This window comes from Oenanthe melanoleuca, chromosome 10 (genome assembly GCF_029582105.1).
Source record: "Oenanthe melanoleuca isolate GR-GAL-2019-014 chromosome 10, OMel1.0, whole genome shotgun sequence".
NCBI lineage: Eukaryota > Metazoa > Chordata > Aves > Passeriformes > Muscicapidae > Oenanthe > Oenanthe melanoleuca.
The window spans coordinates 3,856,909-3,882,710 of record NC_079344.1 but is presented as its reverse complement, the minus strand read 5'-3'; the positions used below and the strand labels follow the sequence as shown (position 1 = coordinate 3,882,710).

The window sequence follows — 25,802 nt, the reverse complement described above, 5'->3', positions numbered from 1 at the left end:
TTCAGCTATCTTGAATGCTGCTTTTGAAAACAGAATCATAGCTCACCCCGGTTTAGGACTTGTGCTATTTCCTGCTAGAACCTGTTTTATTTCAAAACATTTCTGCCACTGTTTGGGACTTCACTCACACTTAAGGAAGGACTCTTCAAGCAGCATGTCAGTCTCTGCCAGTGGACAGCTAAAGACTACAAAAAGGAGAAGGAAGATGTTATATTTCCCCTCCATAATTTCCACTACTGTAGTTTCCAGAACAAGAACAGAAATAGTACTAAGAAATCAGGTAATGAAAGAAGAGGGAAGACAAATTTCTCTAGTTTCACTGTAGTACCTCATTCAGACAGAATCCTTCCATCACCTTCTAGTCCACATAGAAATACTGGCTCAAACAGGTTCTCAGCCATTGTCTTCTGCAAACTTGAAGGCTATCCTAGATAAAGGACTGTTCTGATATTTGCTCTCTTCTATTTTAAGAACTCATTACTCAAGACAGGTGAATTTGACTCTCTATACAGTAAAATTCCTACATTGAGCAGAGGCTACATTAAATAACAGCTACATTGAATCAGCTGGTTTAATTAGAATTGGTTTGATTTATTCTGGTTGAGAAATCTGCTCTTGCTGACAAAATTCTGATGTTATTTTCTGTTCAAGGATTAAGCTTGAAGCTAATTATGGCATAGGCCTGCTCACAAGTCTGAAAATAATTAAAAAACCGACAGCATATTTTTCTTTTGGACTAATATAAAGGACTTACCTCATTTGCACCATTAATCTTTACAAATGAAAGGACAAGATGTTTCAGCCATTGAGGCAGACTCCTGACAATGGAAATCACCTACAGCACCTTCAGAAGTGCTCTCCTCCAGAGGTTTGAGAAGCTTTTATGCTCTATCTGAATAAACATGGCTTAAAGGCAACATGTGATCCAAGACTTATGTAAATTTTCATTAAATTTAGGACTGAATATTCAATGTAATGTTTTCCAATCACCACCTACTACAGAAGATGGTACAGAGTCACCTAATTTACTCTTCCAGCCCTGGAGATTGAGTGCTTAGTATTCTAGTCTTATACTTCTCAGATGTAAGACTGCTACTCACTTTGGTATGCAAATCTTAGGAGCCAGGAGACAAAAATTCCCAAATTAACAAAAATGAAGTGACTATGTTTCCTATTTACACACTTCAGAAAAAAAAAAAATAAAATCAAATGTGTGTTTCTATAATTGCTAAAGCAATGAAGTTTATTTTCCAACTTCAGTTTGCTTGCAAAGCTGAATACTGCTTCTTTATACACCTTCAGAGATGCCACTTCAAATTTAAGTGTGTAAGGCCTGCTTGTGCTTTATTATTGAAAAGAAAAACACTGTCATGTGAAGTGACTCTCAGATTGGTTCCTTTCAGATAGGTCAAGCCCAGTAGATTAACACATGGTTGTTCTTGGAAGATTCACTCATATTAAAGTGACCAAAAAAAATAGGTCATCCTTTCACACCCGAGCTCTTCACTCTTGGGACTCCATTTTCATTGCTTAGGCTTCAATTATGAGGACTCCTGCAACAGACTTCCAGGCAAAAGGGAGAAAGAAAAACCCACTAGATTGGCTGATAAAATGTGCACCAGACAGGAAACAAGAAGTCCAGCTGCAGTCAGGCTGTGTTATCAGACTGCAGCTGGAGGTGTGTAACTAACCCAAGCAGAAGGGCTCTGCTCTAGCAGTGTCTGCAATAAGGCCCTCTCTTTACCTTATTAAACAGTACAAAAGTAAATAAACTTGAATGGTTAATTTAATGCCATATACATTAAGTATGAGATTTAAAGCTTATAGTGCTTTAGCATTTCAGTTATTTGGCTTTCCTTTCAGCATAGTCATTCTTGTAAATTTTACTTTTGTTCAAGAAATCTGCTACTTTCCCTTAATTTCTGATGGAGAGACTATAACAACATTTATTTTGATACTGCTTTCTTTTGTGTGTCACGAGGACTTTTAGGTAAATGAGTGTGTCAGTATAAATGCATTTTTTGACCTCTCAAGCTTTTGTTATTTTCTTAAACCATAACAGGTTTTCTTCAAACAGGATTTCATGGCAAAATATGAGGAAATAAAGTATAGCAAATAAGATGGAACTGTACAAATTCAATTCCTGTCATCTATAATGCATTAAAAGTACAATACATGCCAAGATAAATATATTTAATCTCTGCACATTGCAGACAACCTGACTAAACAGAAAAAGGGGAAAATTATCAAAGGAAAATACAGAATCCTAGTTTGTTTAGATCCTTGAAATGTGGGCTAACACCTTCCCCAAGATCTATATGGCATCTAGCATATTATTTTACTCACAACTCAGATTATTGGATGAACACACATCATCCTCTAGAGAAGGGAAACACACCTGGAATGTATGGTAGGACAAGGCAGCATCAGGTACCATCAGCAAACTTCACCTTTTCTCAACTTTTAAAAGTAATTGAAAGTTGTCATGGCACACCATCTTTAGTGAATCACTCATCTCCTTTCCCCTGTCCCACACAGTTTACAGCCGTAAGGCAGTTTCCAAAACTATCAATGCTCAGCAGTTCTAAACACAAACGTGTTCTGCATCTCAGATTACATTCTTATGTGCCTGCATATAAGTATAGCAGCTTTCATCAGCTATTGATAGCTTCATTACACAGCTAAGATTAAATGATTTCAAACTGTAAAATTTCCCAAGCAGTGCTTGCAATTTGCTCTGAATTCAAGTCAAGTGTGTATGTGCTATTGGAATCTGCTGTCAAACCACTCTGTATCAAATTTTGTTTTCTTTCAATATTTCTAATGTGGCTGTCTTCTAACTCAATCAAAATAACAGTAATATCTTTCCTACCAGAGTATTTTTAAGACACAGAAGGACATACTATGTTTCTCTCCTTAAAAATCTTCCTACCATATGTGCAGTCAGCCATGCAAAGGCCGGGGAAGTGCAAGGATCTTATCTAATCACACCTTCATATTTAATTGTTCCAGACAACACAAAGAAGCACAGTACAAAGGTAAAGCACAAAACCAGCCACAACTTCTATGTACACCTAGGCTGAGCATCAGCAGAACTAATGCAGGGTGGAAATCATCTTCCTAGACTGCAATAACAATTCAGTCTTCAAGTTACTAAGAGGAAATACACAAAGGCTGCAAACACCAAGAACTCTATTAGACCTGATAGACTATAAGATAATTGTACCAAGTAATTTTATCAGCCAGTACAGATGCACTAAACTATTCAATTCAGTAGCATTGCCCCTAAAAACTGATTTACTTCCTTCGATTTCCTTTCTAAAGATAGGAACATGAACAGTAACTACTGTATCCTATAAGAGGAAAACACTGAACTTCCCAACTGAAGATGAGTAAGATTCAATTTAAATCACATTATAATACAATAATCAGCTAAAAGAGATTGTGGATTCCTCTATGGTACAGTATATATCAATCATTCAGCACTTTCAATACTACTACAATAGAAAGTAAAACTGACTTTGGATTCTACACTCAAGTAACTCCCAAAGTACTGCAGCAGGAAGCCTCAAAAAGGTCTGAATCTCTTTTTTAATGATTTTGCTCAATGCATTCTGAACAGGGTGTTTCATCTTCTACAAACCAGTCAAAAGGAATAGACAAAGCCCAAAAGCACATTAATTGCAATTTCATCTCTGAAAAAAAGATTGTCTGCTTTGCCCTCCCAAGGCTTTGCAACATACCCTCTGAAGGGCTCTTGCTGTGGATCCAATGACAATGACCTGTACTCCTATGAATGCCACATTTAATGGTACCAGAAGAAAACATTTTGCTTAACAAGGTAAAAAAAAAAAAAAAAAAACCAAAAAACAAACAACTAATCCCAATTCTTCTTTATAGAGAGAAATTTACATATAACTTGATGTCATCTGAAAAAATGCACAGGATTTCTAATAAGTCCCCATAAAAAAAAAAAGGGGGTGGGAGGAAATAAAAAAAATTGCAAATTTTTAAGACCTGTTTTTTGTCATCTACCCAGGAATGGCACTTGGAATTAACTATATTCTCAGCAGGGATTTGCCTGTCAAGCAAGGCCACTGACTCATCTAAAAAGAATAAAAATCATTCATCTGAAAAAGAATAAAAACTACAGGAACCTATAAAAATAAAATTTTCAAAGAATGGGATCTATTTTTACAGAAACACATACTTTTTTTTTTTTTTTTTTACACTAATAAAAGAAAACAAACTTTCAGTGAAAAAAACAGGTCAATTAAGAACTCTCAAACAGTGACCTCAAAGCCTGCAGCAGACCTATTGCACAGCACAGCTGGGTCACCAACAAACTGAAGCTATGGATTCTCCATAATCAAAATATATCTTGTCTTTTGAACCAGAAATCATAAAAAACTTCTAAATCTTGGCCAAGTGTAGAAGGACAAACAAGACATATTTAAAATATCTGGATTATGTTAAAATATAATCACCCTGCTGATAAAATAAAAAGGGTACAACACAACGCAGATGGTAATTTTTTCTGCAAAATGTTTTGTTTGCCCAAGAAAAAGTTATGATTTGATCTCTTTGGCAGATACTAAGACAGGACATTGTTCCTTCAGTAATGACAGTTAGAGCTGTGATCACACAGATAAAACTGACAGTACTCAGAATAAATTTATACTTGAAAAAGTGAGAAACTAGTCTTCAAAACTAATATAAAACCACACAAATCTTCTTTTCGTAATACATTTTTGGATCAGTCAGTACATACATTTTATACTTATTCACTCTTCCCTACCATTTTCTGGGCCACTTCAACAGCTGCCTGCAGGGGAACAGAGCCTGTGCAATAGCTATTGTAATTAAGGTAAAAAGGATTCTTGTGGCTGCTTCTGAGTGCTGAGGAGAAATGCTATGAAGAGGAGCTCTTCCCCCAGCATCTGTACTGCACCAGGTTTAGAGCTAGAAGACATCCTGTAAACATCCTATAACCCTTCACAAACAGAAGTAAATGTCCAGACCCACTCACAAACCACTCACTTGACTCTGCAAGTCACCTCTACCCACCCCACACTCAGACATGTAAAGGGCAAAAGTGTACCACTCCTAATGACCTTTCCTGTGGATATAAAAGACACATTTCCTTTATGCAGCAGTTTGGATTTTTTTTATTGTGCACTGCACTGGTGCTTCTGCCTAGCTGAACACAGAAGATACTCCTATACACATGTGAAATTAATCAGTTTTATACTAATCTTCAACTCCCATTACAAGAAAGAAAAAAAAAAAAAAAAAAAAAAAAAAACCCAGAAGAAAAAGATGGTATACACAGGACTCATCTTCAATATAATGCTTTTCAACTTTGCTTTCTGGGGAAATTGCCACAAAGCTCGCTAATCCCACAGCCATCCCCTATTACCCTGCTTTCATGGTGTTCCAGCATAATCAGATAATTAGATTTCCTAGCACAGACATTACAAAGTTGATTGATGCTTTTCCCTAACTCCTCTCATAAATTCTCCTTGTGCTGCTGGCAAGTCTGAGCAGAACCTGGACATAGATAAGCAACTGCATTTCAAATCCTCTGAAACAAAATAAGATAGCTGTGGAAGCTTTTCTTTTTTTTTGATTTTTGCTCTTACTAGAAAAATAAAACATTATGTCCTAAGGAGTTAGTGGTCAGCTCAGGCATCATTGCTTCATATGCAACATTAGGATTTCCCCATCCATGTGGATCACTTAAAATTCAATGCAGATCAAAATAATCTCACATTTTAGTATCCAGTTTCTGGGACTCTTCAGCCTTAAAAAGTGTAAACTATTTAGGAAAAATGGCACCTTTGATCAAACTTTCATTCCTTTTCTTAGCCTCTTACATAAATACTGTATCCCCAACTACAGGCTTTGAGTTCAACTACTAATGCATTTTCTGAATGCTACAAGACAAACTGTTCTTCCTTATGAGCCTATGTCAATATTCACAGAACTGCTCTGTCCCAAGGGCTCATCTGAGCTTAATGCTGTTGCTGATTCAAGGATTAGAGCAAACTCACTAAAGACAAAATAAAATAATTAAAGGATGAGATATTGGGTTTAACTCCTATGAGCCCCATAGAAACTAAGAATGCTGGTGGAGAGTAAGTCATATTTAGCACAGTGTGCTGGAATAATTTTTCACAAAAATTAAATTCACAAGCAACAAAAAAAATCTAAGATAAGAAATACTCATGTATGGCTGATGAAATACAATTGTCTATTTTTTTTGCCTTGAATCTTAATTTTTTTGCACAGGAATACTGTTCAAACAGGACTGTTGTAAAATTAGTTAATAATTAGTTCTAGCACCTGAGGAACACAATCACAGCTGACAAACTCAAGTCAACACCAAACTGACCAACTTAAGCAACCAAATTGGTTGCTATCCAGCAGCTGGCAATCAATGCTTAATGAAGCATAATTGCAACTATCAATCTATCAGTTGTTTAACTGCAACTATAATTTCTTTCTGCTTTCCATGGCACATAAGGGATTAGATTTTATTACAAATGATATACATATACTAAACTCCTTGCACCAAATCTGCAAGCCTTTACTGGCAAGGTACACAATGAACAATAGGTATTTTAGTCATTAAGAATCCTAAAGGTATTACTTTGGCTTTTTTTTTTCTTTCAAATTAAGTTCACAGTGTCAAGGTTTATTATAATTATTGTTCTTCATTTACATAGAAAGAACACAACTATACACTTTTGACTCTCCAGACAGTAACACAGCTGCAACTCATAGCAGTTTGAAATTGTAGACATTATGTTTGGTAAACTCATCACCAGTAGGTAGCATGTTGGAATGAATAAATAAGCAGTTTGAGATAGTACTTTAGGAATATGACTGTGAGTTCATTCTGATACTTGCCAGCAACTGCAGCTGCTTTTTAAAATCTAATAAAACCATCTGAAAAAATAAAAACCCTGTTAAAAAAAAAGGAAAAATTTCTGGACTAGGCTTCTCCAGAACAACCTAGAGAAAAAAACATTTTAATTCCTTGAGACACCAGCATACATCCATCTGCTGTACCTGACATGTCATGAACTGCATTACCAAATTCTGTCATTGTCTCAAATGATGTCAGAATATGCACAGTAAACAAAAAGAAGGAAATAATTTTTTTCCTGGACAATCTTCAGGGCCCACTACTTTCTCTTGCAGTTTTACTACTGCAGTGGAAACATATCTTGCACTAACAAGCTCCAAGCTCCCTCGAGAGTAGTCTCAGCAAAGTTCTCCATGAAATTACAAAAATGCTACGCATCCCAAAGCATGAAATTATACCTCTAATTTTAACTGTGGAATGTTAAATCCATGTCCAGGCTTTACCTTCTAGAGTAAACAAATGTAATTAATTTTAAAATCGCTCATAGTGGATAGAGACAAATATAATTATTTTAACTTTCTTTTTTTCAGTCTCCTTTCAGATCTTCCACAAAATTTTCCATGTAACACATGATTAAAATATAGATCTTGTCCACGCTATTGAGAGGGAAATAAATGTTGGTAAGAAAAAAACACTGCTGGAAGTGCTACCTGTAATTAAATATTCAGTTTGATTTTTTGTAATTCTTCAGTTTCCATTTGATCATTACATTTTGCATTCCAAGTGCAGTATTTTATAATGTAACCTTTTTCTCTCTATTTAATTTCAGTTTATTGATTTCATGCTACATTTGCAGTTCACAGTTTGGCTTTCTAATCTTGCCCTTAAAAGTGCTTGCACAAAACATGGAGATTGAAAATGTATTCATATTTTACATATTGCATTATTTACATATTAAATATGTATTCATATTTACATATACGTTAGCAAGAATAAGGAAATTAAGAATCTGACCGCATGTCTTCTATACATGTATGATCTATTGCACTTGTTCTTATTAAATAAAGAAGTATTTTGTGCTCTGCATTAAACCCCATAGGTTGAAAATACCAGTACAACAATGTAACTTATTAATTTACATCAAGAAAAGATAGGGTAAATTGTGCATTATTAGGATTTTTTTTAATATGCTAAGGAAGATGATGCCAAATAAATTTAAAAATAGAAAAAGGAAAAAAAAAAAAAAAAAAAAAAGAAGGAGGTGGAAGGGAACACACTTATTATAGTTTAATGTAAAACACCATTATGTTTTCCAGAATAACAATAGCTCTCACACTGGACACATTTTAAATTAAAAGAAATATATGTCAAACTGCTACAGCAAGAACATGATTAAATATGGACACTGTGTTTTAAATGTTAAAATGTGAAGTTTGCACAGAATTTATCTTCCCTTTTTTTTCTTTTTGGAAGCGATTGTTCAAATAAACACCTTTTCCCAAGGTTATCTGATAACAATAATAAAAAATGTTGGTAGAACATTTGCACATTTTTCCTTGTTCTCTTCTTTACTACACTGTTGTTAAAATGGCATAAAGGTTTAGTGCTGCTACAGGCTCCCAATGCTTTAAATTTTTGAGTCAATATATATAAATAATATGTCCGCCTCATGCATTTATACAGCCAAGAGCATCACTTGCCAATCTCTACGTTGAAACCAGAAAAAATGACTAAATTTTATTCTTCATGCTCAGCCAAAGTTCAGTGCTGAGCAAGTTGCTTTAGTTACAAGCAAAAATAATTTTTCAGACACGTGCTGCTTTATAATTAAGCTGGACCAGATTTCAAAAATTCTTGTTTTCTTTTATTCTGTGGCAGCCAAAGAGCATCCACTCATCTTTAAAAGACCTAGTAAATTCATGTCAGTCTTTCTGAGCCCATTCTGGCTGCTTCTTAATTCTGCATCCATAGCACGCTCTCCTATTCTAGGGCAGTGACAACCATTCAGTCAGCCCTGAACTGTAAAAAAACCAGGAAGCATTCTTTCCATAAAACAAATCAGCAGCTTTTCCAAACAGCAGGAAATCTTTTTCAAATCTTTCTCTCAAAGAGAACATACTACTGCTGGAAATAGAGTTTGTCATGATCTTGCAAAGCCCAGTCAGCCCATACTAGGATGAATATGCTAAATGCTTCTTGGAGGAATGGCAAGATGCTATTTTTCTGTTACCTGTTATTTTATTTTAACTAAGTAGGCCTTCCGACCTATTTGAAATACCTTCTGCAGTCTGACACCATCTGGCTGAATTAGAACCAGCAGCTGCATTTCCAACGGGTTGCTGAGACCAGCAGCAGTAGCAAAGTCACAAATTGTAGGTAAAACGCTGCAAGAGCAGTGAAGGCTGGAACTTACAAAGCTTTGAAGTTCTGGAGACACAGCGAGGACACCTTGGGGACACAGCGAGGACACAGCGGCGACACCGCGCCGCGGGCCCGCCCGTCCCGGCCCGTCCCCTCAGAGCGGGCGGGATGGCGCCCCCTGGCGGCCGCTCCCCGGGAACGGCTCCGGCGCCGGGGGACAGGACAGGGAATTCTCACGGAACTCAACTAAAAAACCCCAAACGTGTCACATAAATTCATATTGAGTTACTTTATTTTTTCACAATAATAAAAAATAAATTAGTCATAAACAAAAATAGTTAACATTTTTTCATCAAAGAGAAAATGTGTACAATATGAAAATGATGCTGTACAGTTCTGGTTCAGGTACATTGCCACGGATATATATTCCTGAACGAGTCAGAAAGCAATTTGCCTACACTCTCCCCCTTTAATTCACTCAAAGAACTGGCTAATCAGAAAGTTTAGAAAATTGTATTATGGATTTACAGTATGACATATATACAAAAATATATATGTAATACCTGTGCTATAAAATTCTCTAAAAAGATGGGTTAGTATAATGAAAAAGCTGGACAAAATTTGAATGGTATATGTAAATAAATACATATTAGGTCCCTTTTAATAAAAAAATCTGCCTATTCTAAATATTTGAAATATTTTGGTGCAGTGGCTTGTTCCATAGACACAGCTCAGAATTACATATTTCCCATAGACATCTTGTATTTACAAATAACAACAAAATAAGTTATAATAAAGTATATCCTTCTGCCAAAATCAATTATGAGGGTCAAGTAGACAATTTTATACATATTAAAAAAAAAGTTAGGGTTTCTTTTGTCTCCCGTCCTTCCTGATCCTCTCTTGGATCCTGAGTGCCTATGATGGGACTTCACAAGCTCGTATGTACCCAACCCTGCCAAGGCCACCGGTCTTGATGGTATGGTGGTGCTTATCTGTATCCAATTACAGTACATGGGGATATAGGAAACTGGGGACTCTCACTCCTCTGAACTTCTGGTTAGTAAAAACTGAGAAGCAAAGAACCAAATTCAGGTCTACTATGAATTCCCTTAAATGGAATTTTCTCCCTTTCCTCTGGTCTGAATTTTGCCTACAGTGAAACATTATAATGATTACAACCTTGCTTTAAAATATATTGAAAATGTTTAGTGGGTGATTTTTCATTTCTGATGTTGAAATAATTATTTTACTGTGTTTTCTAAACAATACCTAATTTAATCTCCCACAAATATTCTGTAAGTTTAGAAATAAATGAAGTTTACTTTCATGCTCAAAATTTCATGTTTTTTGTTCCAATTACAGGCATACACACAAATTATCTGCCCAATATACAGAACAGCCCTAAGAAGTCAGAGATACTGTCTCAAGGAAACTAGGTAAACACACAGCTTTTCCTTTGTGAGGACCATAACTCTTTCTGTGCAATAGATGTTACATAAGAGAATAAAGAGTCACTACAGACTTCATTAGCTGTGCAACCACAGGTTCACTGCACAGGTATTCAGTATATCCTTTACCCTTTACTACTTGCATTTAAAACTAGCCAACATAGATATGCACAGACACAAAAATCCAGGGGCTGGCAAAAATACAGCTCTCTTAACAGCATGGCCTATTTCTAACACAGATTCTTATAAACCAAAGGCCAGTTCAGGATTTTCAGTAATTCCCACAATATTTAATATCGTCATCCAGAGGTCAAAGGGGTGAAAGTCAGATAAGAAGCAGAGGAGAAGCCTTGGTGTTGGTGTAAAAAGACAGATCAGGATGAGGACGGGGAAAAGCAAAGCCCTAAAAGGCACATTTTACTACTTACACTGGTACACACTACAAAGAGAGGAGGCAAAGCCTACTATATGAGCCATAGGCTGTTTGAGCACCTCCCTCCTTCCTCCCTCAGTGATGAGCACTGGCACTTCCTAGGACTATGACTATATGACTGATACAAGACTGCACCATATTGCCATAAAACTGGGATCTAAGCAATAACAAACACTGCTTTATTCATACACAAAGTTCTCTATTTGCTGAAGTATTGGGAAAAAGGAGGAAAAGTATATGTGTGTAATGAGGATGACAGCAGTTCCCAGTGCAGGGGTGGTCCTGCACTGAGCTTGTGGCCACCCAGGATGGGAGGATTTCAGGGCTGGCAGGGCTGCAGCACACCCAGGTCTCCTGTGCTACACTCCCCAGCACTGCCTGACTCCAACAGCCCTTCCCTACTCTGGGCCCTGGGGGCTGAAGGTCACAGACAGCAAAGCAAACACTGTCTCACTGCTGGCCAAGACAGACACAATCACAGGGTCATTCCCACAAGAGCAACCCTCATGCTTCCACATCATCTCTGGGAGAGGAAGGGAGGACTCCATGAATTCAGTCTCTCAGATTTGGTGTGCATGTGGGGTTCACAAGGAATTCTACCTACACATGCTTGAAGATGACATTGCACAGGAGCTAGCAAACCCTGACAAGCCCTTGGTAAGTTGATAAACAACTGCACCAGGAATCCTCCATTCCAAAAGGAAAGTGCTTTGAGACACAGAGCCTGCTCTGGATGAAGCTGATTTTGGCCAGGTGTATGTCTGTAAGACATGGAAGTTGCATGCAGGTTTTCCCCATAAGCACCTGGACTCTCTCAATAAAGCATTTAATTTACTCTGGTCTTCTTGGATTGCATAAGGCATCTTCAAGGCCAGGAGGCATTTTTTTCACTATTCTGCATGCTTTTGACTGATGTTAAAATGTCAGAAAAAGAAATTAAAACATTAAAAATCTGAAGTGTGCATAATTGATAGTTGCAATTGATAATATACATTATTTTCTTACTTATACTGGTTTAATATCTGCTCTAAGTCTTCTACATTCATTAAGGCCACCTTCAACTTAGAGAAAATAAAGTAAGATCCTCTGCAGGCATCATCCTAAGTTGGGACACTGCTCCATTAGAACAAACACTTGCTATAGGCACAACTTCAAAATCATGCTCTGTGAGATGGTGAAATCTTAGCACAGCACTTGTGCAGACAATATTTGTGTATCAAAGTGCTGATGAAAAGGGCTCATTAGTTCATTTTGCAGGAACAAGTATTTTAATAATGCTGACACATGAGAAGATTACTAGGTTCAGCAGTACTCTGGCACTTTCCTTACCATTAGATATTTAATTAGGTAAAAACGTACTTTTTTTGTTTTACCTGGTACATCTGAAAAATGTCTCTTTACTTAAAAAAAAAGTACAATTTGTATAACCACAGCTCACTACATCCAAAGCTCTATATATTAGATGTAATACAGGCTTATACTGCTATGTGTATGTATATATTCTTTGATAGCTGTCACAAACACTGTTTTCATTAGTGGCAGCTTAGCAGAGCCTACAAGATGATCATCTTTGTAAAGTAAGCTAATGGCCATATATTGCAGAGCAAAATAACAGATTTTATAAAATAGGAGGATCTGCCTATGTGCTAAGTCACTGATGGTCTCACAGCCAAAGCATGTAAGAAGAACTTGTTCTGTGACTGCAAACCAGATTCCCTCTGCATCTCATTCGCCTTGGGGTTTTCAGGAAGCCTTTTTATACAGGATATTTCCCTCAAGCTGACAGGAAACACTTCCTTAGGACGAAAGAGACAACAGCAAAAATTATGTAATGTATGTCAAGATTTGCTGCAATGAGATACACAGATGAAAATCTCTATTCAGAAGTACTGGATTCCAGAGCTGTTTACACTGCACTTTATCCATATCATTCTTTGGTCAAGGATCTAAGGAATATAATATGATAACAAATCTGTAAGTTATCTTAATGAATAAATCTTCATAATACAAGGGAACAGGAGGACTGTCAAAGATTAATAACTTGAATTAGAAGTTTCTTAATTAAGAGTTTCTTTTTATAACAACTTAATGTGTATTATTTACAGTGAAAAAGCCCAAGTCAAAGCATACAGAAACAGCCAATGGCATTTTTGGCGGATATACAACAATTTATAGTCACAAAGAGTACCTCCAAATTTTAGGGGAAACACTTCTTCATTTCATGTAGCCAAACAGTAGTATTTCATCATGTCCAAAATATACTTTTCAAGAGTGACTAAATCAAAACATTCAGAAGTTAATCTCAATGCAAGGCAGCTTTCAGACTACAGGAATTCCACATTCCTGTGGCTTCCAGCACACAAGCTGATGGGACTGGTTTCACAACCAGCAACCTTTGCCTCCCAGCGTTCCTCTCCACCAAAGCAGTGGTAAGAAAAGGAGGCTCAAACATGGCTCTGCATCCGTGGCAGGATACCTTAACCACATCTCTGGGAATGCCTGAACACAGACTATTACAGCTGTTTTACAACTCGGACATCAGGCACCTTAGGAACAGATGCATAGATGGGCATCCCTAATTTACAAGCAATATGCTGTAATAAACAGCTGAAAAAGCAGAGGTGTTTATTTTCCCCCCTCAGCCTTATTTACACATTTGAAAGACCTCTCAAACAAAGGCTAGGAAATATGCAGATAATGCAAAACCTCATCTGCACTGCATAGTACACTATTTGCTTTTAGCAAGTCTCAAGGCTGAGTACAGTAATTGCAGAAATGAAAAATCACCACTTAAATTCAGCTTTAAGTCTGCAGCCATTCTTGAGTAACAGAAAAGGTAATAGTAATAGTAATGAATAGATCTGTGCAATGAAAGATTGAGCAAAAATTGACAAATATGTTGTAATAACTGATCCAAACCTGAAGAATGTCAATAGCTAAGATCCCCTTTTTACAGATACTCAGCTACTAGATTCATACTGCTGCCTGATACCAAGATAAGAGACTGCTATAAGGCACACAGGCCTCTGTCCTTTGGTGGTTGTTTCAGAAACTGGTGACATATCCAGACTAGGTCTGAACAATGTACTTTGGTTTGGCAGCTGTTAAAACAATAGTGCAGAGACAAGAATTAGGCAAGATCCCAGTTCTGAAATAAGCCCCCCTACAGAAAAGAGACCTCACCAATGGAAACAATCACTTTTTATACCAGCAAAGACTCTTCACCTTTCTGGTTAACCTGTTTCACTGACAGCTGCAGAGACAGAGCCAGACACTACTGTCACTCTGCTAGGAAACATATTTGAAAATCCATACAAAATTATAAAAGTGTATCTTCACGAGCTTATGAATTAAATATAAAGGCACCTTCTGGCAGTCAAGTGTGTATATATTTGATGCCTAAGGACAGGACATCAGTTAAAAGGACAACCAAAAGAACTTAACAGTGACTCTGATTTATTATGAATGGACTGAAGTAGTTAAAAATATAGAGTGCTAGGAAACTGATGATAAATGCTTTTCAATGGTCCGGTTCTTTGGGAAGTCATTTTTCTCATGCATGTTTCATTGATTTAGTCCTCTAACTTAAGGCAGTCCAAAATACCAAGTGAAAGTCAGCACTCAGAAAATAATGGAGCAGCTGCATCCATACTGGTCAATTATCTCCAGTAATTGCCTGCAATTGATTTTAGCTTTCATTAATTTCACAATCTTAAGGCCACTATATTCCTTAAATAATTATCTGATGAGCAGGTGCAAATAATAGTATCATTAAAAATGAATGCTTTAAAAAAAAAAAAGATTTTACAACAAACATCTTAAAAGAGATAACTGCACAATAACTGTAACTGAAAGGGTGTGAGATTTAACCATAGTCTTGATGCACTCAGCAACACAAACCCCATCTCTAAGAAGCTACAACTGCTGCAGTCAAAGCAGCACTGCTCAAGCTCCATGTGAAGAGTGCCATTGCTGCTCTGAGCAGAGCAGGATTTGTTATCTGTGCCCCAGGAAGCCTGGCTGTCTGTTTGCCACACGGGTGCAGGAGGCACAGCAGGCTGTTTTGTAATAGGTGTACACACAGAGCCGGGCCTGAACCACCACGTTGCAGTTGTAGTATTTATCCTTGCAGTTCTCATCTGCGGAGAGAAGGAAAGAGAAGAAACTAAAGAAAGCAGTACTAGAGCAATAAATAACCAGTTCCCTTCCTTTTACCATGCAAAACCCCTTGGACCTGTATTTAAGCATTCATTGTCTAGTCAGAACAGGTTATCTAAGCAAATAAGTAAGATTATTTAGGATTTCATGTAAAGATGCATAAAGCATGGAAGAAATGTAGCTATACCCATTTCCCCAGGTTTTTAATGTTGTTATCTTAAAGTATGTTGAAAATTCTCAACTGCAAGTTGTTGGAGACCATTCAGAGTTAAAACTACCTCTAAATTCTTGCATCTTTCTCTTCCTAGCCATTCTCATTACTATAAAAATCAAATTTGTAGGAGACTAATTCCAAGGCTAATTATACAAAAGGAAACCACTTTATTGCACTTAATACCTTAGTTTAATTTTGTTGCTTCTTATAGAACCTGCTTCCAAATACAGTATATAATGATCCTTTTTTGTTGTTGTTTGAAATACTCTTCCAAGAGAAACCTTGGAGAATGCAAGCAGGCTGCAGAAAACACCCTGTATGAACCATTTTCACACAAGCAGATCTCTCAAATTCTCAGAAACTTCAAGAATAAGCTGGTTTCTTACACATTAAAAAGAAAACATCTTTATTGGAAACCCAGTTTTAAAGCACAGAAAAGAGCTGTATTTTGTGTAAAAATAAAACTCTGAACTCGATAAAGAAAATACACTATTAAAGCCTCTGCAAGACTATAAAATAACTTCTCCACTAGATGGAGTTCCATAGTTAAAACAGAAGTTTCCTCTGCATTACCTATTTCAGGGACACAATCCTGTGTATTACACAGTTCTTTCTCTTCAGGTTTGAGTTGTGGATCACACTGAGTACTGGCTGCCATGTCATCCGACAGACATCGCACCTCCCGAACCCGAAATCCTCCTTCACAGGATTTGGAACACTGAAACAATTAAGCAGAAGTTCAGGAACACCATAGGAGATGTGTAATTACAGGAAGTAAACAAGAGAACCTTGATGCCAGGCCAGGTATCACTGCAGCCTTTTATCAACTTCACCCTACTGGTTTTCATTTTCTACCTATGAAGCCCTTACTATACAGGTAAAATTTTGTTAAAGATTTCCCAAACATTTTTGACCACAGGAGCAAAAACTGGACAAATAAACATAGTGGATGCAGTGCAACTGAAATCAAGCTAGAACAGTTCCCTTTCTGAATTCATTACTTAGCATCTGCTTCTTTAATTAGTCTGGTTGTTCTCTGCTCATTTAGATATATCTCCCAAATCTACCCTTTCCACAGTGTTCCCATTTCCTGCTTTAAGAACTTAACTGCACTGAACTTTATTACTTGACTGCCCTGGCCTCCACACTGTCCCTTTGGCCATTAATATATAAGCAGGAATAATTTTAATTACCATTTTTTTCTAGCACTCAATTATTTTTCACTTCTTGCAGCAGAGTGATTTTACTAAGCATTGTAAGTTTCTTTGAATTTCTAAAGGAAATATTTCTGTGCTCCTTCAGGGTCTGTTATGAAGCCAGAGACTTTTGTACTTGCTTGTTATGGTACTTTTAAAGCCAATTATTACACATTTCTGCCCATATTGAAGCAAATCCCCATTGGCCAAGGATTTTGCCTGAGTGAGGTCTTTGAGATTTGGCTCGTTGTCCAGTTTGACCTAATGCTCAAAAACTTAATTAAACCTGGGTCATTTATGACTAAAATCTTAATAGCCCAAAGTAGTAAGAATGTTTTCTTTCTGAATTATTTATTTTCCTAACATTATTTAAAGAATTTATCATGATCATAAAATCATATATTGTAAAAAACTACCCGCAGTAGTCTCAGTATTGTATTTTTAAACTGTTCTTTCATCTTTAAGTACAACCTTTATCCACATTTGAAAGGGCAGCCATGTGCAACAGTAATAGAACATGAGTTTTTCTACAGTTTCTTCTGTTACATGCCTGTATAGAATAGTGTAATTATTCCACATCCACATCCAGCCATAAGGACTTCAGCTCTGCAGAGATCTTAAGCACTTAGAATGGAACCAAGACTCACATCACATTTCACACAAATTATTCTGAGCTGCATCCACATTGCAGAGCTGCCACTGACCTACAGCTCAACAAAGGTCCAAGTTACTGCATTCAATACAATGTCATGTCATGTCATGTCATTATAAGATGAAAATTAACTTTCTGGTCTTCATTTAGGACAAAAATGTTGATTTTTTTTTTGAGGAGAGAAAAGCAATAAACTATGTCAGATATAGGAAATTACAGAAGGATAGATGAAACCAAACCATGTTTGGCACAGTGGTGAATGTAGCCACTTCACTTCCAGGGGAAACTGAAGATACATGAAGTTGTACAATAAATTTTCTCTTAGTGAAGTCCTAAGTATTACAGTGAAGAGTTTACAGTAAAATATTATGGAAAAAGTGACTCTATAAAATGAATACATCCCTCATTCTTTATTAAATGCTCCTTAATTTTAATTAAATTAGAGATCTGAGAGGAACTTCTAAGTGCACCATACTGTCTCACTGTAAGGGCCAAACCAACTTTACAAAACAGGAAGATTCTATGAAGAAGACATCAATGATAGAAAGACAACTGTGCAGTGTCTCTTTCTGGTCAAGAGATTTCCTGAAGTTTCTATATTCCACCACACAGAGTATGCTTTCTTTTTATTATCATTCCTGTGCAAAATTAAATCAATTTCATGATGGGTGATTGTGTGCAAATGGTGCTCTCTTTCAATATAAACAGAAAAAAATGCATCAAACAAAGTACAGATACAGGAAAACATGATAGACTTACTGTGCTCCATTCTGTATGAAACCACTTAGAACCACATGGTTTGAGGTAGCAGGATTGCTGGCTGGGAGGTTTTTCCAAATCTGAACATTCATAGGGGTTCAAAACATCAAAATTACCTTCAGTTTTCCTAACACAAATCACTTCTCTCTGCTGAGTTCCACTACCACATTCAGTAGAGCACTGTACCAGAGAACAAAAAAAAGGGAGGAGATCTGTTATTATTCTCATGTCGTTTGACTTGTTTACAAAGTAACATTTTTCCACACCACATGGTACCACAGACTCAAAACGTATTTCTAATTATCTCTGTGAAGAAGACATATGACTCTAAATGTACTTCTGGAAAAATCTCAGTGTAGTTTTACTTGTAGCTACAAAAAGAAACTGGCATTTATTATTCTAATCAAAAGAGAAGCATAACTCACTTTCTCCAGAAACAGTTTCTTGCTGAAGCAGGATTCTATGTGCTGCACTGAACTTCAGAGGGTTATAAGGTTAGAGCACAGTTTTGTAGCTTTACAAAGCCTCACATTCTGTGCTGTTTTTAGAAAATGCCTTGATCTGCCAAGGTATTATTTTCATAATAATAATAATTTCATTATTTTCATGTTTGCAAGTATCTATGTGATGTAGTGTTGGTTCCAGTTCTGAAAAGCGAATTTGACTTACTTGGATTCCTACTGCCCATTTAAAGGTTAAGTACACACACAATACTGTTTCTGGCATTCGTAAAAAGGTTTTTAGAAGATGATTACAGCAACATATTGGTTTCTATGTTGCATAAAGGACTAAGCTTTTCAGAAGGTTTTTTCCAGCCTACACCAATGAAATGTTCCTAACACTGGGGATTTTCTTTATATTTTTGGTAGAATTTACAATCCCTTCACCAGATGCCCACAAAACTCTTTGAGCTAAATGAAAAACCTTAAGATAAATGCGCCCGAATAAATTCTAGAGGAAGTACAGTAACTGCACATTCTTTAACACAAAACATCTCTTTTAATGGTTCCTCCTAAAGGCACCATCTGAATATCCCACCTTAACTCTGGCAGAGGAAGGCCAGCCCTTAGTGCTCCCCCCTGCTCTGCCCCACGGACTGCTCTCATTTTGCTCTTAAAAGCCAGATAGACCAGCCAGGACTTGGCTGGTAGAATTGATGCTGTCAGACACAGCTTTCAGATCAGTAAAGGCTTTGTATCCTTGTGTGCATCAAACAATTCAATTCAATGCAAAGAAAGAAGGTGAATTAAAAGAACAATCAGGATGCACCGACTGAACACCTCTCCAGCACAGCAAAAATGGGTACAGAGCTCCTATTCACCACCTGGAGCAATCTGAATAACAAGGCCTGGATTCCATCTGTTATTAGAACTGCAGATAAAGATTTTTAAAACTTGAATTTGTTATTATTGTTATACATATTCTTATAGACAATAATTATTACTTACACTTGAAAGCATTAGCATAGTAGTAGCCCTGTAATCTCCCCCTCAGCTGTACCAGTTTAATTTCCAGCTCCTTATCTCCTGGAAGGACTGTGGGACCTGCAGTGCAGTGAGTTAACAGCACAGCTCCACCAAGTGCTGGCACCAGCAGCCCCAAAGGCTCTCCAGGCTATGCCAGAGCCTACACAAAGGGACATAAATGCCTGGGCATGAGTTAACAGCTTCTAAAATGCCTTTGTGCCTGACAGCAGTAATGTTCATTTGTAACAAGAAGGGCTACTAGATGTGGAGGAAGGGAAGAGTTTACTTTGAGGAAAGAGTATCTGTATAGAGGCCACTAACCAAAATTTGTTCTTCTGCCTATTGCAATGATTTTCAGTACATTAATTCCAAAGCTAACTTCTGGATTTAGCCATTGCTTTTTGCCTTCTTTGTCTTTAGGAAATTTCATATACATACATATGTTTAGGTATGTATGTCCTTGCATTTATGCAGGATCACAAAGGCTCTACTTTAAGAATTGCAAATCCATTGCTTTGGTGTTTACCTAAGCATGCTGAGCAGCATTCTGTCACCATTCTTTTCATAAATACATTGGGTCAGTAGGTGAAAAACAAAAAATTAAGATAGAGAGGAGGAGAAGAAGAACAAAGTTTGGTTTTTTTTCCCCCCATCAAAGTAAAAAAACCCAAGCAGATGCTGAAAAGTAATACCTTACAGCACACATCTTTATTGCATCAAAATACAAATTAATAAGCAAAAGACCAGCAGAGAAGCAACAGATATGTTAGACTTGGTGCTTGGCTCACCTGTGTCCAGCCCCCAGCAAACCAGTCCACTTTCCCAGCGCAGGGCCCGTTACTGCAGGGAGTGGTTTCCGAGGGCCGGTTGCTGCCACAGCCCTCCAGGGGCAAGCTGCTGACGTGGTTGGTCATGCAGACCACGGAGCGCGTGCGGATCCCGTCCCCGCACTCTGCCGAGCACTGCCAGCAAAACAGCACGGTCACCCACGGAAGGACAAGTCACAGTCACAGAAGTTCAGTCATTTATGCAGAGTAAATTATTTTTACATGCACTTCAGCTGCAGCAAATTGTCTTACAGTTTCATACTTCTGAAAACACTACAAGTAGTACCTGTCTTTACAGTCAAAAATGAAAGGATTAGCTAAGAAAGAAATCTTTATAGCTTTCTGTTAGCTTTCCTACTTTTCCTTTCTTCTTTCTGTCCATAAATTCTTCCAGTTTTCACTGTATTCCTCTTTTTTCACACTAATTAATAGCTCTGAGAATGGGCAATCTCAATAAAAGGCTTTTCAGACAGCAGTCCTATTTCAGCCTTTGTTTTGCTATCCAAGTTTCTCCTCCAGGCATTCAAGCTGTCAGCCAGGTGGATCTTACACTGGCTGAAGGATGAGGTTAGGAAGACTCTGAGGGCTGTGAGACTGGAAGTAAAGTGACTGCACAGCACATCCTGGAACTTTTCCATATAACAAACTGACAGAGTCTGACAGCACAGTAAAGTAGAAAAATGTAAATTATTTTGACAGGTCATTTCAAAATATTCAGGTAAATCCTCAGTAAACAACTGCAACTACCACAAGTTATTGCCCAAACTTTTTCAACTGTAAGTTTTAAATTAGTTTTAGAAGAGGGGGCCATAAAAGCTTCTGTGCATTCAATGTCGCTTTTTAATAATATGACTTCCAGTAACTAATGTTCACCATTCTCAAAGTTACAGCTAAATTCTGAAAGCTATTATTAAATAGTAATATGCAGATTCTTGTCACCTCTTCAGAGACAGTATGCCTGTCATTCACAAATCACAGGATAAATTCCATTTATGCCCTTAGAGTTTGTGTTTTCATCTACTGAAGCAGGAAAGTCTCTGGTATTTCACTGTCCTAAGCAGCATGAAACTATCGACATTTAAAAAACAGAAACATGCCAAGGAAATAAAGTCTCATGTTTGACTGTTCCTTTGTTGCTTAATTATTTCTTGATCTTCCCTTTTGTTTTCTGTTAAAATGCATTTGGCATTCCATGCCTAGATCACGAATATAAAAGACAAACCTTACTGTGCAGCTTACTGAAAGATATGTATATAATGGAATTTAAACAAAACTATTATATTACACATGCAAAGAAGCTCACAAATAAATATGTAATATATGAGATAAAAAGATGCATTTGATTGCTATTTCAGATTTTGTATTTAACACAGAATGTAATTAGCAGAAACAGTGTATTACTTCCACTGTGTGCACCACATTCCTTGTAAATTAATATAACTCTGCATTAGAACATTTTAAAAATTTTATTAACTAAGAATAAGTCAAAAAACTGGTAATGAAACACAAAGTTGACTATTAACTTGATTTAGCTGCCATTGGTAACAGTGTCAGGGTTCACTTCCAATAGTTCAACTAGAAAGCAGCAGATGCCATGACAACACCACTATTAACAACAAGACCAAGCAATACAGTCACTCATCTTCTCGAGAGAGACCAGGCTGAAAAAGCAATTGGTTGCAAACTGCTCTTCACTCACTTGCACAGAGGAACACTGGTTACTTGTGTGAAACATGTACTCATGTTACACTTATTTCACAGATGCAGAATAGAAAACCACTTTTCCTATCAGCAAGCTGATGTCACACAGTATGTTCAAATAGAATAGCAAAGCTTTATTGAAATGGAATACCTAGAAAAGTAAAGAAGTGATTCAACTCTTTTGAAACAATTTTTCTAACAAAGTACAATTTTTGAAAAGCTAGACATTCAGGTTTCTTCCTCCATCTGCAAGATCAAGTAATTAAGCATCTCTTAAATGATGCCTTGTAGTAAAATAATGAACCTTTTCTGTTGGTGGTGCACAACAAAATTTTCCCTCTTCAAGCAGGTATATAAAATAGATTTACCTCCTCAGCAAACCAATTTCATGGTCTAAGGTGGCCTTTTCAGAGTAAAGTGAGAAAACCTTGAAAATACAAGAATAATGTAAACTGTGCTAGTAGTGGACTTTTTCCTGCTCATATAAACTACAACTAAAGTAACCCATTTCAGACAGGCCACTCCCAGGTGAGCTGAGCCCCACACTGCAGCTCCTGCTCCAACCTACTGCACAGAAATCAATTCTGTTCCCATTCCAAGGGTGTTCAATTACATTAAGCAGAGAGAACTTACGCATACACTCTACAAATACTTTTCTTATTGCTAACTAATTTTCATTTGACAATCTAGTTTGCTTTTCTGCTTTGCAAACCAGAGCTGGGAAAAAAATTTAGTCTGTAAAGGCATCCAGAAAATCTCCCTAGTCTTACATTTTAAATGATTATGTTATGAACTAGGCTTGCAAATCAAATAACAGAGGAAATACCAAATGGGAAGGTATAGGGTTGTTCCACTCTCGGCTGCAAGATTTTACTACAGATTAACTACCCTCTAAGGATTTACAAAGCAAACTTAAACCTGAATGTTTTGCATTATGTATTTGTTTTTTCATGTTTTTATCTCCTTTTCAGCAAAAATTTTCTCTGTGAAAATAATGGATTTCTAATGTCCAAGGCAGGGAGTAGGGAGTTGGATCATCAATCCTCTCCCCTTGGTTTTCACAATTGACACACCCATTACTTTCAATTTGGTGCCATTGATTTTTTGCATTAATACACAGTAACTGCCATAACCTAACATTGTGAAACATGAGGAACTTTCACAAGCTGCAACTTCATTCTGGTCCTATTATTAAAGATATTTTGTTTCACAGTCTTGTTTTAATTGGCACAAATTCCTCAGAAACCTCTGTCTGTGTTTTAAGGAGTCTGCCATTTTTCCTCTTCCTGAGGTCCTTTCCTCATGACTTCAATTTCAGAAGCTTTCCATACCCATTAAAAACTAAAAATAAAACCTCTCATTCAGGGCTCTGATAGTTGTTGGAAAACAACTGAGCAGCAGTCCAGGAAAATAAAGCAAATTCCTGCAAACTTGGAAAACTGTAAGTGGAAGCCTGAATTTTTGTCACATCTACAAGACAGGAGTAGAGCAAAAAAACCCCTTTTAGCAGTGTCAGATCCCCTTCACTAATGTGCCAGCCCTACTCATTACCCTCAAATGGGGCAACAGACCTCAGGAAAGTGGCAGCAGGAATTCTCCTAGGCCTCCAGAGAACTTTCACATGGGTCTCAGCATCACTGCTAGCCTTAATTAAGTTTTTAAATAACAATCAATTGAGTTTGAGTAAAACTACCCCCATTTGTGCAGGATTTCTGTCTACCACACTTTAAACCTTCATCACCTTAATTACTTCCCACAAGATAGTAAAGACTTTTATCAGTCATCCTCCTGATGCTACTGCAAAAGAAAAAAAAATCTATGTCTCAAATACATTTATAAAACTTCTTAGTATTATTTCACCTACTCTGAGTAAATCCATTTCAGAAGGGATTTTAGACAGATTATATAACCTTCATTTTTCCAATCATACACTCAGAATTGCATTTCAGATCTTCTGCCACAGCTCCAAGACTGGGAGAGATTTTCAAAGGAAAAACTCACTGGGAGCTGCTTGATTTCTTAAAAAAAAAGAAAAAAAAAAAGGGTGTGTAGGAAGAAATATCTTTTTGTACTGTCAAAACTTTTTCTGATACCTAGATTTAAACTGTTTCCCTTTAGAGTGCACCTATGCATACAGGAGGTGCTGGATCAGTGCAGCAGTTCCATGGCATCCTTCCAAGGTCACAGCACCAATGCCCTCTCAAGTTATCACCAGCAGGGAATAGACTTCCCTGCTCTGGCTCACAGCGTGCCCCCCTCGCCTGGAGAGCCACCAGCACACTGAAGGGGCCCTGCCCAGCTCACCTGGCCCCAGGCACACCCTGCTTCCTCAGAGAGGTGCCTTTCCCCAGCCACAGCCTGCACTTCCATGATCCTCCCCATGGGACTCACTCTGCAGCCTGACCCTGTCCTGCCTCACTCCCACAGACCTGCCCAGGGTCACTGGGCTGTGTCTGACTGGCTTCTGTCCCTGCATGCACTTCTCAGCTTCATCTTGCACCTGCCTCATCACTGGGATCTTGCCTGGACTCAGGCCCTTGCCTGCCACCCTCCCTGCAACACTGGGCCACAGGTAAAGCCAGGCAGGCTTCAGGGGCTGAACTGGGACAAAGACCAGGTCTAGAGATAGAACCACAAACCTCTGCAGACCTTGGCCACCCCTCTATCAAACCACCCTGGCTGTATATTTCATTGCAAATGATGAAGTGAGTTACATATTTATACATAAAGAATGCAAAGCTTACATTTCCATATGAATCTCATGTGAATTCAATGAAAAAGTGTGTTTTATCTCTTCATTTTATATTAAAACAAATAAATGGTGGTGATAAAAAATAATGAACTCTTGCACAAGTTTAATGGTGATTTTTTTCCCCAAGATTCAAGAGATGTTAAGTGAAGTATCCAGATTTAAATAAAAAGAAGTGAAAGAAGAGTGTAAGTTAAAATATTCATTGGTGGTTCCACATTTGACTGGCCAAAAAACCCACTTGAAACTTCTAGGCAATATTTAGAATTGAGAGGAATAATGCATTGATTTTTATGAAGTTCTCCTTTTACTACAGTTCTCTTGCAGAAGATTATTACAGAAGCATTGCTGTTACTCCTTCTAATGAAGAGTGAAATCTAAAGCATGTGTTTGGTTTGTTTTGATTATGTTCCCCTGATGTGCAGCAATTTTTCTTTCTTCCCAAGATTTTATTTTGGCCGCAGAATCTCATTAACATCTAAGAATTGTTTGTATTTTGGCTTCTTTTCTAAGTAGAGTCTAAACATAAAATGAGAAACAAACGAATACAGGAGATGGCGATGAGGAATAAACAAAAATGCAGGAGGGAAATGCTCCAGTTAGCTGGAAGGAAACACTGGTGAGTTTCCCATTGCTGTAAATCAGGAGAATGCAGTTTCCTGCTCCTGACCCATAGGAGAAATAAACTTTCCAGCAATTAGAGCTGCCAAAGAATCAGTCATGTGAAATGTTCACAAGAATCTCATCTGCTCCCATCAATCCCATTTTGCTGCTAAGTTCAGTAAGGTTCACCAGATTTACTCCACTGATTAATGGACACTGTTTGGTGGAACTCTGCTGCTTTAATGCAATATGACATCTTTAAAAAATTATGAGACAGGAAGCAATCTTTCTACAAATGCACATAAAAATATCACAAAAGTTTGTCCAGACTCTCTACAGGCAAAAGAGGTTAAAGATCATA

The 25,802-nt window shown here is 37.4% G+C and overlaps 1 protein-coding gene across 1 annotated transcript in view; it reads right to left on the bottom strand.

Moving 5' to 3' along the window:
- Positions 1 to 9,502: 9,502 nt before the first annotated feature.
- The window catches only part of THSD4 (thrombospondin type 1 domain containing 4), a 209,720-nt gene continuing 193,420 nt past the window's right edge, over positions 9,503 to 25,802 (bottom strand). Inside the window, exons 15-18 of the mRNA XM_056499785.1 lie at positions 20,350 to 20,523; positions 18,096 to 18,275; positions 16,062 to 16,206; positions 9,503 to 15,255 (exon numbers count right to left, since the gene is read on the bottom strand). Of these exons, the coding sequence (XP_056355760.1) occupies positions 15,113 to 15,255; positions 16,062 to 16,206; positions 18,096 to 18,275; positions 20,350 to 20,523 (642 nt within the window). The 3' untranslated portion in view covers positions 9,503 to 15,112. The remainder of the gene's footprint in view (positions 15,256 to 16,061; positions 16,207 to 18,095; positions 18,276 to 20,349; positions 20,524 to 25,802) is intronic.